The following is a 14,874-nucleotide window of genomic DNA, read 5'->3' as shown; positions in this document are numbered from 1 at the left end:
AAAACCCTCTGAGTTATACTTTCTGGCCTTCATACCTGCTCATGCAGAACCAGCATCAACAACAAGACACAGCTGCTGGGGATGCCTCTGTGGGACCTGCCTTGCAAAATAATTGCCACCTAGAGAGGCCTCCGAATCCCCCAAAGCACACTGCAGCTGCAGCCAGAGGACTGGAGGTGGTGTAGGAGCCTGGGCAAGGTAATCGGTTCGCCTCTCTGCACCTCAGTTTCTTCATCTGTTAACCCCCAGGGCTGTTGCATGAATTAGATGAGTTATGCCTATAAAAGTGCAATGTGTAACAGTCAATACTGGCATTAGTTCCTGCACCACTCTATCCTGGTCCTAGGGTGTTCTAGGCAGGCTGACAGAGGGCAACTCTCAGTCTACCAGGCAAAACCCACCTACTAACGCTGCCTGTTCACAGAAATGCAGTTAAAACTACCGGGGCAAGTGACAGACAGGGTTTAAAGGAAACTGAGTGCCTATGACACAATCCACAGCAAGGGTTGTAAGGCACAAGCCCATCCACCTCCTGGCAAGCAAAAGAAGGCAAACGTCATTGCCTCCCGGCGGCTCGGCGACCCAAAGTAGGGGGAAGAAGTGCAAGAACCCTCAGAGGATCCCACGGGCCGAAGCCGAACCGGTAAAGAGCTGCCACGAGTCGAGAGAGGTCTTGCCGGCCCCAAGTCCCCGAAATAACCCGGGAGGAGCAGCCACACATCAAGTCCTGAGGGCGCGCGGCCCGGCCAGGGCCACACGTTTCTCACCGCCAGCGTGGTGAGGGCTTCCCCTGCGGGGAGCTCCCTCGGAAACTGCGCACGTGTGGGCGGCCCCAGCCAGCCCGAACGGCCAGCGTGGTAAGACTGTGCAGAGCTGCAGCGATCGCGTTCCCCGGGAGCCCAGCCGCCGCCGAAGCCAGCGGTGCTCGCCACTCCGCCTCCCCCGCCAGCAGCCGGGGCCGGGCACGCAGCGGGAGCAGCAGGCGGTGTGGGGCAAGGACCGGGCACCCTCACTGAGTCGGCGGAAGGCGCGGCGCCCAGGCTGCGCGCAGCTGCTCTCGGGGATACCCTGGCCCGCGCGATCCTGGGGAGAGCGCGGTTTCGGGACTCTGCCCCCAGGCTGTCGGCGCGCGGGATGCAAACGCGCGCGCGCTCCTCCTCCGCTCGTTGCGTCTCTGAAGTCCCCCCGCGCCTCACCTTCACCGAGTCCACCGGGTACATGACCGAGTGCTCCAGGATCCCGGCCATCGCTCCGGCTGTCATGTGGGTGGACACGGAGGCGCTGGTCGGCAGGTTCTCGTAGTCCTCCGACCCGGTGGCGTCCTTGCCGCCGCCGCCGCCATCTCGGCTGTCCCCATCCATCCTCCGCGCCACCGCCTGGCTGCCCACGCTCCCGCTGCGCAGCTCCATCCGCCAGCTCCGCGAGGCGCAGGAGGCTGCAGGAGGTGGGCAGGGAGGGGGAGGGGGCGCAAAACTTCACTTCTTAAAGTGAGAGCCACCTCCCCGGGGCCGCGGCGCCTGACGCCATGGCGGGATGGGGTGGAGCGCGGCGGCCCGAGACACCAATCGCCGGGAACCAAGAGGCCGGCGGCCGCCGCGCCATTGGTGTGCGGGACAGTGGGGACCCGCCTCCCAGTGTGACGTCACCGTCCCGTGCAAATTTCCAAGCAACCGGACGAGGGCGAGAGGAGACGTGGGGTGTCCCGGAAAGTTGTACTATCTTGAGGATGGGGCTGGTCCGTGAGGGGCAGGGGAGGTCACTGGGGAGGGGCCGCAGTGAAGTATGCCCAGAGATAGAGGCATGGGTGACAGTGTCTCGGGGAATATCCGCCCCCGGGGCGGGTGGGTTTGCAAACAGAATCGCTGAGCGAGCTTTGGCATTCCTCAGGCCTGAAGTTAAAACTCAGGGTCCCTTTCTAGATTGCTTTGTTGGAGAGACCGCCGCTCCTTCGAAATTGTGTCGCTCAACCTAAATACATAATGCAGAACTAAATTTGTTCCTCTTGTTCTCACCGAGAGGCCTAACCCACCCTGCCCAGGACCAGGCAAGACTATAAGGAGTGACCAGGAGGGAGGCCCTCTGAGTTGGCACCTCCAGGAAATTTTCTTTGGATCTGATATGCCCGTAAAGTCTGTAGAGGCCTGATCTCACAGTAGGAGTGCAAACTGGCTGAGAGTGAAATCTTACAGCCTTGCCCCTGCCTGTCTTAAGACTGTAGTCACCTAGTTCTTCAAGTCGTCCTAAGCTGGCCTCTTCAGTAAAGTGTAACCCAGGCTGTTTTAATATTGTTTTGCTCCAGTTTAGGGGAAAAGGGAGAAATCAGAAAGTAGGGGAGAGACCTGTCTGCCTCCGGAAGTGTCCGTCTAAACTGCATCTACCAGGGCTTAAGATGACTTGGGCTGATCAACTTCTAGGCCCCAGGGCCCTGCCTTATCTAGACAAGGGTTCTCGCCAGGAAGGCTGGACCCTGAGATATGAAAGGGTGGGGAAGACCCTGAAGATGCTGAGCCTGCTCTCTGCCCTCACCGTGATCAGCATCCCAAGCAGCTCTTAGGGATTTGAGATACAGTAATGTGAGCATAGGTAGAGGTCAATAGAGGCGTCAGGGCCAAGGGCACTGTTTCCCCAGTTTTGGTAGCTGCAGATAGTAGCTGGCAAGATGAGTGCTAAGGATGTGATAACTAAAAACAGGCTCTGTGTTTTTACTTAGCCATCTCTGTAATGGCTAGAGAAAACTCTACTTTTGTCAAAGGTCATTTTTAAGAAATACTGATCAGAAGCTGTTGATCCTTATTTTTTTTTTTTTTTTTTTTTTTTTTTTTTAAGGCGGAATCTCCCTCTGTCGCCGGACTGGAGTGCAGTGGCCGGATCTCAGCTCACTGCAAGCTCCGCCTCCCGGGTTTACGCCATTCTCCTGCCTCAGCCTTCGGAGTAGCTGGGACTACAGGCGCCCGCCACCTCGCCCGGCTAGTTTTTGTATTTTTTTTAGTAGAGACAGGGTTTCACCGTGTTAGCCAGGATGGTCTCGATGTCCTGACCTCGTGATCCGCCCGTCTCGGCCTCCCAAAGTGCTGGGATTACAGGCTTGAGCCACCGCGCCTGGCCGATCCTTATTTTTAAGTGGATGCCCTTTAAGCATTAAGTCTCTGAGAACCCATTGCCCCACTTCTGGGAATGTGACAAAAACCCAAATACACATGAAGCTCTTCTTCAAAGCATTCCTTATAGCAGTAAATCATTGGAAACAACCTAAATGTTCAACCAGAAGGGAATGACTAAGGAAATTATGATGCATGCATAATATTAGTGAAATATTATGCAGCCTTTAAAAGTGGAATTTACGTTACACAACATGGATGATGATTATAATGTAATGTTAAGTGAAAAAACAAAACAAAATTCTATAACCATTACATTCACAATGTAACGTAAATGTGTGCAGGAAAAGAGTCGCATGGTTACTGTGCTAGTGATGGAGGATTATAGGCAACTGCTTTGACTTTATTTTTCAGACTTTAAATGATACTTATATTATTTTTGTAATTTAAAAATAAAAAATCATTTTTAGGATATATATACCATATATACACATACATATACACATCTATATATAGATATTTACATATGTAAGACAAATAGGATATATAATATATAGATATGTACATATATCAAATATGTTGATGTGTATATATAAAATATATAGATATATGTATATATAAAACGTATTTTTTACTTAGCCTCTCAGCATTCGTATCCATGTGTGTATATATGTACATTTTATGTATAAATGTGTACATTTTATACATAAAATATATGTTTTATATTTTATATGTAAGATATATACACATATCTATACATTTATACATATTTAATATATACCTATGTATATGTGATATATACACTTATGTATACATCTATCTACATATATACACCTATATTATATATGTATGTATATTATATGTACACCTATATTATATATAATACATATGTATAAGATATATTTTATATATATATACACACACACACACACGCCTCCTAATGGATGAGAAACCCTCCGAACTTTGCAATAACAAAACCAGTGGAAAGAAGTTGCCTTTTGATGGTTAAGAGAATTCTTAGCAAATGTGAACATGCCCATAATCTTCACAGACGTGATTTTTGTTTAATTTCATTAAATAAATGTTAGAAATAGTTGAAAATCTTTGGAATATTGGTTATTTAAAAGAATTCAATATTTTTTTCTCCCCATATATGGTGGTTTGGCACTTAGCATCTTAGACTCCTCCTTGGACTGCAGTGGCCAGAACATGTAAAGCCACATTTCTCAGACTTTCTTTCAGCCAAGGGTCTAGCCATGAATTACATTCTGCCAATAGATGAATTAGAAAGATCTGGAAAGTGAACGTGAGATAAAGCTCCCTTCCTGCTCTTTGATGTTTTCTACTGCCTAGCAAGGTCAGAGACACTTGAGGCAGGAACAGTTGGGGTGGGCAGTGGGTTCCCTACTGCAACAGCATGGCAGTGTTTGGTCACCAGATTCATGGATGCTGAGAGGTATTTATGGAAGTAGGGGGTGCAGCAGTGATAGTGGCAGCCTCCTGATCCCTGCGCCATGACTTTGTAGGTGGCCTTCTGATTCCTTGCCTCTGAGGCCACGGCAGAGGTAGCCAGTCCCTTGGGAAGCCAGTTTGGCAGTGTGGATCTGTGCCTAAACCCCTCCTCACAGTATTGTGTATAGCAGCGAAAGGGCATAGTGATGAAGGAGCCATCCCGGATGTCAGAAGGCAGCAGCCGGTCCAGCTCCCAGACCTCTAGGGAAGGCATGCTGGGAGAGGGTAGCATCCCAGACAGAATAACCCAGTGCTTGGGCCACTTTGCCATCAGGAAGGGAGCAGCTCTGTCTTTGAAAGGCAAGAACATGGTGACCAGGAGCAGAGGAGTGGCAGCTCATTTGGTCCTCTCCCATGGGGCAGGCCAGGAAGCTCAGAATGACTCATCACTTCTATCAGAGTCTTTCGTAAAGTTCCTGAACGTTGTAGTTCTGAAGATGTCCTCATGCAGCCCTGGTCTAACTGGAAGCCAAGCTCCATTTAGAAAGAGGAAGCTGTAGAATGTGCAGGGTAAGAAGCACCTGACTTGGAGGTGTAGACCTGTGCAAGCCCTGCTTCCAGTGTTCACTAGCTGAGTGGCTCTGGCCTGTTTCTGGCAAGCTTCCTCCTCTGTAGATTTTGGTCATTCCTACCACATGGTGAACCAAATATAGAGAAAATAGACTCAGTATTTGGAAGAGGATATAGCTGAATTATATATACTTCACCATGGAAGCTCATGGTGAGGTTTAGATATAATTGTGGAGAGTTGGGAAAAAAGAGGACAGAAAATGAGGGGTGCAGAAGGAAGAGGTTCAGGCTTTCTCCCAAATCCTGGTTTTTTTCATAAGAATTACTCTAGCCCTGACATCCATCTGCTCCATGCAACACACAGGAACATTACTACTCTAGTTGTAATTTAGCCAGTGCTGGGTCTCTCCCTGGGTCCCAGCACTCCTCTGCTTTGTGCAGAGAGCAGACTCCTGGCCATGGAGCAACTGCAGCTAGCATTATGTCAACTAGGGCACCTGGTAGGTGTGGTGTGCTTTCAGGCTTTGTTGATCTTTGGTGGTTTGTGGGTTTTTCTGGTTTGTGTTTGTTTGTTTGTTTTGGAGACAGAGTCTCGCTCTGTGACCCTGGCTGGAGTGCAGTGGTACGATCACCGCTCATGCAGCCTTGAACTCCTGGGTTTAAGCGATCCTCCTGCCTCAGCCTCCCAAGTAGCTGGAACTACAGGCATTTGTCATCACACCTAGCTAATTTTTTAATTTTTCTGTAGACACGAGGTCTCACTATATATTGTCCTGGCTGATCTCACCCTTCTAGACTCAAGCAATCCTCTTGCCTCAGCTTCCCAAAGTCCTTGGATTACAGGTGTGAGCTACTGCACCTGGCCTGTTTATTATAATACACTCTCATCCACATCCTGGGTAATTTTAAGTAGAGTGCATATGTTGGGAGGGCCTCAGAGGACTCTGGGCACACAGTCCGTCCCTCCCTCATACAGGTCCTGTCCGGTAGCCTCAGATTCCTTGCTTTCCCTAGGACAGTGCTGTGTTTCTAAATCTATCTGAGATTCATACAGAAATGAGTCTCCCCATGAGATGGACAAATAAATGGAGGCAAAAGCTAGCCTCCCTCTCAAACCCCAAGTCAAATAAAGAAGAGATGGGAAGGAGCCATCAGATGGGAGAACACAGGGCTGCCTCACTTTACCAGGCATCCTTGTACAACCAGTGGTGACTGGCAAGAGTCAGAGCTGGGGTGTAATCAGTAACTTGAGAGAGAAGCGTTGATCTGCTTCCCAGGAGCCTGCCTGTGCCCTGGCGTCCTCCGACTCTGCTGCTTCACTCTACTAATCGTCATGCCACGTGACGTGGGTGGGCCATCACAAGAGCTGACATCTGCATTTTTCCATCCCCTGGCCTATTTCCACAAATATACTTGGTGCCCCATCACCTAATAGAACCTCTCTTCCCTGATCCTTACCTGAAGCTAGTACCCTATGTCTCTCCTCCATCCTGAAGTCCTCCGGAGAGGGGAGAGGAATCTCCCTGCTCTGCTAAAAATGCACTCAGTCCTTAACCCTTTACTTAACGCTTTGCGTGACGTTTCTTTTCTGTTCCTTTTTTTTTTTTTTCAGACGGAATCTCACTCTGTTGCCTGGCTCGAGTGCAGTGGCGCAATCTCGGCTCACAGCAACCTCCGCCTGGCGGGTTCAGGTGATTATCCTGCCTCAGCCTCCCGAGCAGCTGGGATTACAGGCGCCTGCCACCATTGCGTGGCAGTTTCTAACCGTTGCAGTTTTCCACAGGAATTTTCGCGTGCCAGCCACATCGGTTGCTCCTCCCAGCGTGAACCTCTCAGCCTCCGCCTCCTCTGGAATCCCTTCCTCACTTCCGCTCGCTTTCTTGGGGCCCTCTGCCTTCTCTCCCTCTCCTTCCTCCCTCCCTGCAACTCCCGTCCTGGCAGCTGCTGTTCTGTCCTCCCGTTGGTCATCTCTCCTATTCCCACACCCCAGTTACCAACCCCAACTCCTCCTCATTCCAGTCGCACGTGTTCATGTGCCTTCCGGCAGCTGTACCTGAATATTCTGGCGCACCTAAAGCTCAGAAAGCGTACAATATTTGTGTCCTAGGAGGGCTCTAACAAAATGCCACAAACTGGGTGGCTTAAAACAACAGAAATGTGGTCGGGCGCGGTGGCTAACTCCTGTAATCCCAGCACTTTGGGAAGCCGAGGCAGGCGGATCACGAGGTCAGGAGTTCGGGACCAGCCTGAAACTAACATGGGGAAGCCCAGTCTGTACTGAAAATACAGAAATTAGCCGGGCGTGGTGGCACATGCCTGTAATCCCAACTACATGGGAGGCTGAGGCAGGAGAATCGCTTGAACCCAGGAGGCGGAGGTTGCACTGAGCCAAGATCAGGCCATTTCACTTCAGCCTGGGCGACAGAGCAATACTCTGTCTCAAAAAAAAAAAAAAAAAAGAAAAGAAAAAAAAAAAGAAATGTATTGTCTCGCATTTCTGGAGGCCAGCAGTCTAAGATGGAGTTGTCAGCAGGGCTATGCTCTCTCTGAAGGCTATCCTGGAGGACCCTCCCCTGCCAGTTGCCAGCTTCTGGTCTGGCTTGTAAACGCATCACTCCGACCCCTGCCTCTGTTGCCATGTGGCACCCTCCCTGTGTGTCTCTGTGCCTGTCCAACTCCTCTTTTCTTATAAAGATAACTGTCATATTGGATTCAGGGCCTATCCTAATCCAGTATTACCTTGTCTTAACTTGATTACATCTAGTAAGGTCACATTCACAGGTTCTGGGTGGACATGAATTGGGGCAGGGGGACAGACACTATTCAACTCAGTCCAGTGAGGCAAGAGCACCAAGAGGCCTGCGTTCCTGTCCTAACATCCCTTTTTCTCCTTCCTTCATCTGTGAAATGATTATCTGGATTGGACTCACTGGTGTGCAGACCCCTCCAGCTCTGTCTTTCCAATCTTTTTTAACAATCACCAACTTCTCTTTTTTTTTCTTTCTTTCTTATTAAGACGGAGTCTCTGTTACTCAGCACAGTGGCATGATCTCAGCTCACTGTAACCTCTGCCTCCCAGGTTCCAGCAATTCTCCTGCCTCAGCCTCCCGAGTAGCTGGGATTTACAGGCACCCGCCACCACTCTCGGCTAATTTTGTTTTTTTTGTTTGTTTGTTTGTTTGTTTTGGGGGGGTGGGTTTGACACAAAGTCTCACTGTGTCGCTCAGGCTTGAGTGCGGTGGTGCGATCTCAGTTCACTGCAACCTCTGCCTCCTGGGTTCAAGCGATTCTCATGCCTCAGCCTCCCGAGGAGCTAGGATTACAGGCACCTGCCACCACGCCCGGCTAATTTTTGTATTTTGGTAGAGACAGGGTTTCACTATGTTGGCCAGGCTGGTCTCAAACTCCTGACCTCAGGTGATCCACCCGCCTCAGCCTCCCAAAGTGCTGGGATTACAGGCATGAGCCACTGTGTCTGGCCTAGTTTTTGTATTTTTAGTAGAGATGGAGTTTCACCATATTGGCCAGGCTGGTCTCAAACTCCTGACCTCAAGTGATCCGCCCACCCCAGCCTCCCAAAGTGCTGGATTACAGGCATGAACCAGTGTGCCTGGCCACCAACTCTAATGCCATGTTTTCCCCTTGCATTTACCTCCTTTTTAGCAACCTGTAGCCAAGCATAGATTCATCTCTCTCTTTTTTTGATTCTTAGATCCTATTAGCCACATCTGGATCCAGCCTCTGAGATAGCATCATCTATAGCTATGGTGACTCTGTAATTTATCATCCAAACTGGGACACTTTTTGAGAATGAAAAGGGTCACTGTTAACAATTCCACCAGGACAGAGGGTATAAACTGAGACTATCCTGGGAAAACCCCGACATAGGGTCACCTAATTAGAGCCAGACCTTGCTTGTCGTCCCCAAAACCATGTCCCTCAACCTATGGCCCTTGTCTCTTCTTATATCCTGTTGAAAGGGAAGACTCTCCACATCTCCACTGTTGAAATGATGCCCAACATTCGTTTCTCAACTCAGACACCTCATCTTCCATGAAGTCTTCTCTGACCCCTGAAATGTAAGAGGAACCCTGGAGCTCTTCCTTGCCTCTTCCACAGCTCTTAGAACCTTGCACTTTACGTTGCAACTCTGGAAGCCATGCCTTGGCACTCCCATTACACTCTAAGTTCCTTGAATACACACAATGAATAAACAGTACATATTATTAAATGAGTCAGGGCCGGGCACGGTGGCTCAAGCCTGTAATCCCAGCACTTTGGGAGGCCGAGACGGGCGGATCACGAGGTCAGGAGATCGAGACCATCCTGGCTAACACGGTGAAACCCCGTCTCTACTAAAAATACAAAAAAAAAAAACTAGCTGGGCGAGGTGGCAGGCACCTGTAGTCTCAGCTACTCGGGAGGCTGAGGCAGGAGAATGGCGTAAACCCGGGAGGCGGAGCTTGCAGTGAGCTGAGATCCGGCCACTGCACTCCAGTCCAGGCAACAGAGCAAGACTCCGCCTCAAAAAAAAAATAAAAATAAAAAAAAAATAAATGAGTCAGAGTTTCTTTGGAAATAGAGCTTCATCTTCCTATATAAATAACAGCATGAAAATATTGCAGACGTCCATGATTCCCAGGGAGTTAAGAACACGCTGCACCTCAGAACTGGAGCTTCTGAGCAGTTTGTGGAGTAGAGAGAAAAAGGTGACTTTTTTTTTCTTCCAAAGCATATCTCACAAACACTAAATTAGGGAGCTACCTTTCTTTTCTTTTTTCTTTTTTCTTTTTATTTTTTTGAGATGGAGTCTTGCTCTGCTGCTCAGGCTGGAGTGCAATGGTGTGATTCCGGCTTACTGCAACCTTCACCTCCCAGGTTCGAGTGATTCTCTCGCCCCAGCCTCCCGAGTAGCTGGGATTACAGGCATGTGCCACCACGTCCGGCTAATTTTTGTATTTTTAGTAGAGGCTGGTTTTCACCAAGTTGGCCAAGCTGGTCTCAAACTCCTGACCTCAAATGATCCACCCACCTCAGCCTCCCAAAGTACTGGGATTACAGGTGTGAGCCACCGTGCCCAGCCAGGGGGCTACCTTTCTTAGGACAACATGGAGTTACAAAGCTGGGGACCTGGAAGAGAACTAGAGTATGATATAGTCTATAAGTCCTTTCTTACAGGTGGACAAAAGAGATCCAAGGTAAAGTAACATGTCCAAGGACACAAAAGTGGTTGGCAGCAGAGCTTAGATAAAACCCCAGGTGTGTCATTCAATACATTTACTCACCTTTGAAATAAACTCAGAGCCTGATAAAACTCCTTTATTGCTATCATTTGTCGTATCTCAGATGCCTGCTCTGTAAAAATCAATAGTCATCAATTCTCCACTCTGGTTAGCTTCACCTGACACAGCACATTAGCACATGGTCACATTTGTACAGTTTTGTGCTGAGCTCTATGCGCAATGAATAAGAGAGTTCATTGACCACGATCCTCCAGGCAGCAAAGTCGCTGTATTTCCCTGCCTCGAATAGACGACTGAGCAGAGAAGAGGCCCCTCTGTAGGAGAATGGAGATGATATCGCATAAAAATAGCAAGCATGTGCTTTGGAGACAGATCAGGATTGAGTAAAACCTACTGCTTCCAAGAGCTGCCCTTGTGAGAAGCAGCTCGTTTGCAGTTGGAAGCACCAACCACTGTGGTTTTCCATTTGCGTTCCAGTGTTTTCTCTGTCCACAGCATCTAATTATGCCTGGCTGGTCTCTCCTGACTTGAGTCATATGTGTCTCTTAAGTCTGGACCTCTGTTTCAACTGCTGTTGGGGGGCAATTGCAGAGTGATTGTGAATTTGCAGGAGAAAGATGTGCAAAGGGGGCCAGGTTGCCACCTACCAAAGCAGGGATGAAGTTAGCACTGAGAGTCTCTCAGGTGGGAGAGAAGGGTTAACAAAGGATCTCCATTTGGTGGCCTGTCTCCATAGTCCTTCAGAAACATTGGGTAGCAGAGAGGAACTCTGGGAGTGGCCTCAGAGAGCAGCCAGATCTTCCCCCTCCTCTCAGGCTCCCAGGATGAACCCTTCAGCTACTGTGTTGGTGGATGAAGCCCCAGTATCTGAGACTCCCAATGTGGCTGTGCTAGAATGGGCAGTATGATACCTTTTCCCTACATCAAAGCTCCAGGCTATGGGAAAATTCAGCCACATGCACACTGTGAAGTTTTTAATTCTGCTTTGTTAATTTCCATAGTCCCACTTGATGTAATAAACACATCCTTCTCAATTGAGCCCAAATGTGGTAATTCATAAAATTTGTCTATGTAGTAAGATGCTACGTAGCAGTTTGCCGCAAGAAATCTGCCTACTCAGGACAGATTTTCAAGAATCAGGACATTTGGTGAACATAATCAGAAAGAGTATTTTTAGTCCAGTTTTTAAGACTAACCAGCTCTATGCAACCAGTTTGGAAAATAGTCTGGCAATATCTAGTAAAGCTGCATATACACATGACCTATGACTCAGCAGTTCTACTCCTAATATATACCCCAGAAACACCTACTTTGTGCACCGAAAGACGTTCACAAAAATGCTCATAGCAGCACAATTCACAATAGTCCCAAACTGGAAACAACCCAACTGTTCATCAGTAGCAGAATGGATAAATAAATGGTGGTATGTTCACATAATGCAATGTGACACAGCAACCAAAAGGAATGATTCTCAACTTTGGACAACAACATGGTTCAATATCACAAACACAATGTTGAGCAAAAGAAGCCAGACACAAAATAGCAGACCATATGATTCATTTAACATACAGTTCAAGAACAAAAAAAGCTAATTGGTAGTGTTAGAAACCAGCACAGTCATTACCCTTGTGGCTGCAGGGAAGCGTGAGAAACCTCCTGGGATTCTGGTTGTATTCTGGGTTTTTTAATTTGGTGTGTTCACTTTGTGGAAGTGCATTGAACTGGACACTTACAATTTCTACACTTTTTATAACATATATAAGTCAATAAATAACTATAAATGTAGAAATATTTATATATTCTGGAGAAAAAATATAGTAAATATTTGTTTAATTGATTGAGGAGGAAGCAGGGAATAGCAGGAAAGTTTAAAGTTTACGGGAAAGGTAAACTTTGAAGTCAGAGCTCCTGATTTATCACCTACTACCTAGCTGTGTGTCCTTGGAAAAATTACTTACCATCTCTGAGTCTGGTTCTCAATTATAAAATGAACACGAAGAATTCCTGCATCACAGAATTGAATGAGAAATTACAGAAGGCACCTGATATATATTAATGCTATTATACATATATAGACTACTGCTATATATATAACATATAATACATATAATAGTGATATACATATATGCCAAACTGCCGATTTCCCCTTAGAGTTTGGCTAATATTTGTCAGCACTTACTGTAGCCATAGACAGTCACCCAAGCTGGAGTGCAATGGCACGATCTTGGCTCACTGCAACCTCTGCCTCCTGGGTTCAAGCAATTCTCCTTCCTCAGCTTCCTGAGTAGCTGGAATTACAAGCACCCACTACCACGCCTGGCTAATTTTTGTATTTTTAGTAGACATGGGATTTCACCATGTTGGCCAGGCTGATCTCGAACTCCTGACCTCAGGTGATCCACCCGCCTTGGCCTCCCCAAGTGCTGGGATTACAGGCATGAGCCACCATGGCTGGCCTGCCATAGAGATTTTTCATAGCATGTTTATGTTCACCAAAGATCTGTCTCTTAATCAGCAGTTACTCTTAATCGGCAGTTAATTCTGCTTTTTAAGTGTCCTCTGGCCAGGTGCAGTGGCTCACACCTGTAATCCCAGCACTTTGAGAGGCCGAGGTGGGCAGATCAGCTGAAGTCATATGTTCAAGACCAGCCTGGCCAATATGGCGAAACCCCATCTCTACTAAAAGTACAAAATTTAGCCGGGCATGGTGGCGGGCATCTGTAATCCCAGCTACTCGGGGAGGCTGAGGCCCAAGAATCACTTGAACCCTGAAGGCAGAGGTTGCAGTGAGCTGAGATCACGCCACTGTACTCCAGCCTGGGCAACAAAAGTGAGACTCTATTTCAAAAAAAAAAAAAGTCCTTTTTTTTTTCCAAAAATCAAAATCTTTTTGATAAATGCAAGTATATAAAATCAGGACATAAACATGATTTGCTCAGTTTAATGAACTTAATTTTAAGATATAGATCAATTCAAATTCTCATCAACTGTGTCACATCCATAAAAGTTACTTTAAGGGCATTAGCAGTCTCTCAAAATTGATCAGTTTGGCACAAGTAAGCCATGTTTCTCTTAAAAGGCTTGTGCACTCACCCAGGCACAAGGGTGTTACAGTCGAGCACATTTACACAGGTAGAAACAGAATGCCTTCTTGTAGCTTTGCTGTATTCCCCTCTGTCCTTCTGTCCCTGTCCTAGGATAGCAGGGAACTCGCTTAGTTTCAATGTCTCTCCATTCCTGGAAGTTGGTGGCCAAGTCATCCTAAAAAATGGCAACTTGATAACTTTCCAGCACTTTCAGATATCTTATCTCCTTTCCTTCTTAGGGCTGTTATTAAGGAGTAAGCTGGAGAAATGCTTACTCCTTTTTATATGATAGTTGGCTAATTTTATATGATAATTTTATGTGATAGTTTATATGATAGTTGGCTCCATTTTTTGCTGCACCCCAAGAGAGTTGATTAATGGTAATAATATCAGCAGGAAGGGGGTGGGACCCAGGACTCTGTCCTTGACTTAGGTTCAACTCAACTCTTTTTTTTTTTAATCAACTATTAGAAAAAGTCCTTGCATGCAGATTTATCAACCTCTTGGAAGACAAAGCTAGGGGGAGTCACTTTTTAGAATGTTAAATTTCAATTTTTTTTTTTTTTTTTTTTTTTTTGAGATGGAATTTCCCTCTTGTTGCCCAGGCTAGAGTGCAGTGGCACGATCTTGCCTCACGGCAACCTCTACCTTCCGAGTTCAAGCGATTCTCCTGCCTCAGCCTCCCGAGTAGCTGGGATTACAGATATCTGCCAGCACGCTCAGCTGATTTTGTATTTTTAGTAAGACAAGGCTTCTCCATCTTGGTCAGCCTGCTCTCGAACTCCCAACCTCAGGTGATCCACCCACCTCAGCCTCTCAAAGTGCTGGGAATACAGACGTGAGCCCATGCACCTGGCCTCAAAATTATTTTTAAAATCTTTAAAAGTATAAAATTTTACCCTTAAGTCCTAAACATTAGGGATTTACTGGACAGGACTCAGCACTCCCAAGCAGATAAAACTTCACATGGCACTGTCCTCGCCCCCCAAACTTGGCACAAACTCCAGCTCCTAGAACAATTTTCCCTGGCTCTCTTCACCTGGATAGTTGCTGCTTGTCTTTCCAGTCCCCATTTAGATGTCACCTCCTCTGGGAAGCCATCCTGACCTCACAGGTTTGCTTCTAGTTGCTGAAGCCAAAAACCCTGGAGTCGTTCTTAAGTCCATGTCTTTCACACAGAAAATTCCATCAATCAAGAGTCATGCCAGCTCTACCTCCAAAATGTTGCTTTCCAATATACAGTGGAGCTGTATGTATTCTTTTTAAATGTCTAACTGGATTATTTATGGTTTTATTTATTGTGCTTATTTGTTTGTGTTTATTGTCGGTTTACCCCCGAAAAATGTGTCTCAAGAGAGACAGAACTCCAATCTGTTTCCTCATGCTTCCCAGAATCTACAGCAGTCCCTAAGACATGGTAGAAAC

General features: G+C 47.1%; 1 protein-coding gene across 2 annotated transcripts in view; it reads right to left on the bottom strand.

Annotated features, from left to right (window-relative positions):
* SLC25A37 (solute carrier family 25 member 37) overlaps positions 1-1,613 on the bottom strand; it is a 48,800-nt gene extending 47,187 nt beyond the window's left edge. The window contains exon 1 of one of the 2 annotated variants that reach the window (XM_023216738.2): positions 1,197-1,613. In XM_023216738.2, coding sequence (XP_023072506.1) covers positions 1,197-1,409 — 213 coding nt within the window. In that variant the 5' untranslated portion in view covers positions 1,410-1,613. The remainder of the gene's footprint in view (positions 1-1,196) is intronic. The other variant, XM_023216740.3, reaches the window with a different exon arrangement.
* Positions 1,614-14,874: the final 13,261 nt, after the last annotated feature.

This window comes from Piliocolobus tephrosceles, chromosome 7 (genome assembly GCF_002776525.5).
Source record: "Piliocolobus tephrosceles isolate RC106 chromosome 7, ASM277652v3, whole genome shotgun sequence".
NCBI lineage: Eukaryota > Metazoa > Chordata > Mammalia > Primates > Cercopithecidae > Piliocolobus > Piliocolobus tephrosceles.
Note: the sequence above shows the minus strand (reverse complement) of the source record. Positions and strands in the feature narration are given on the sequence as shown.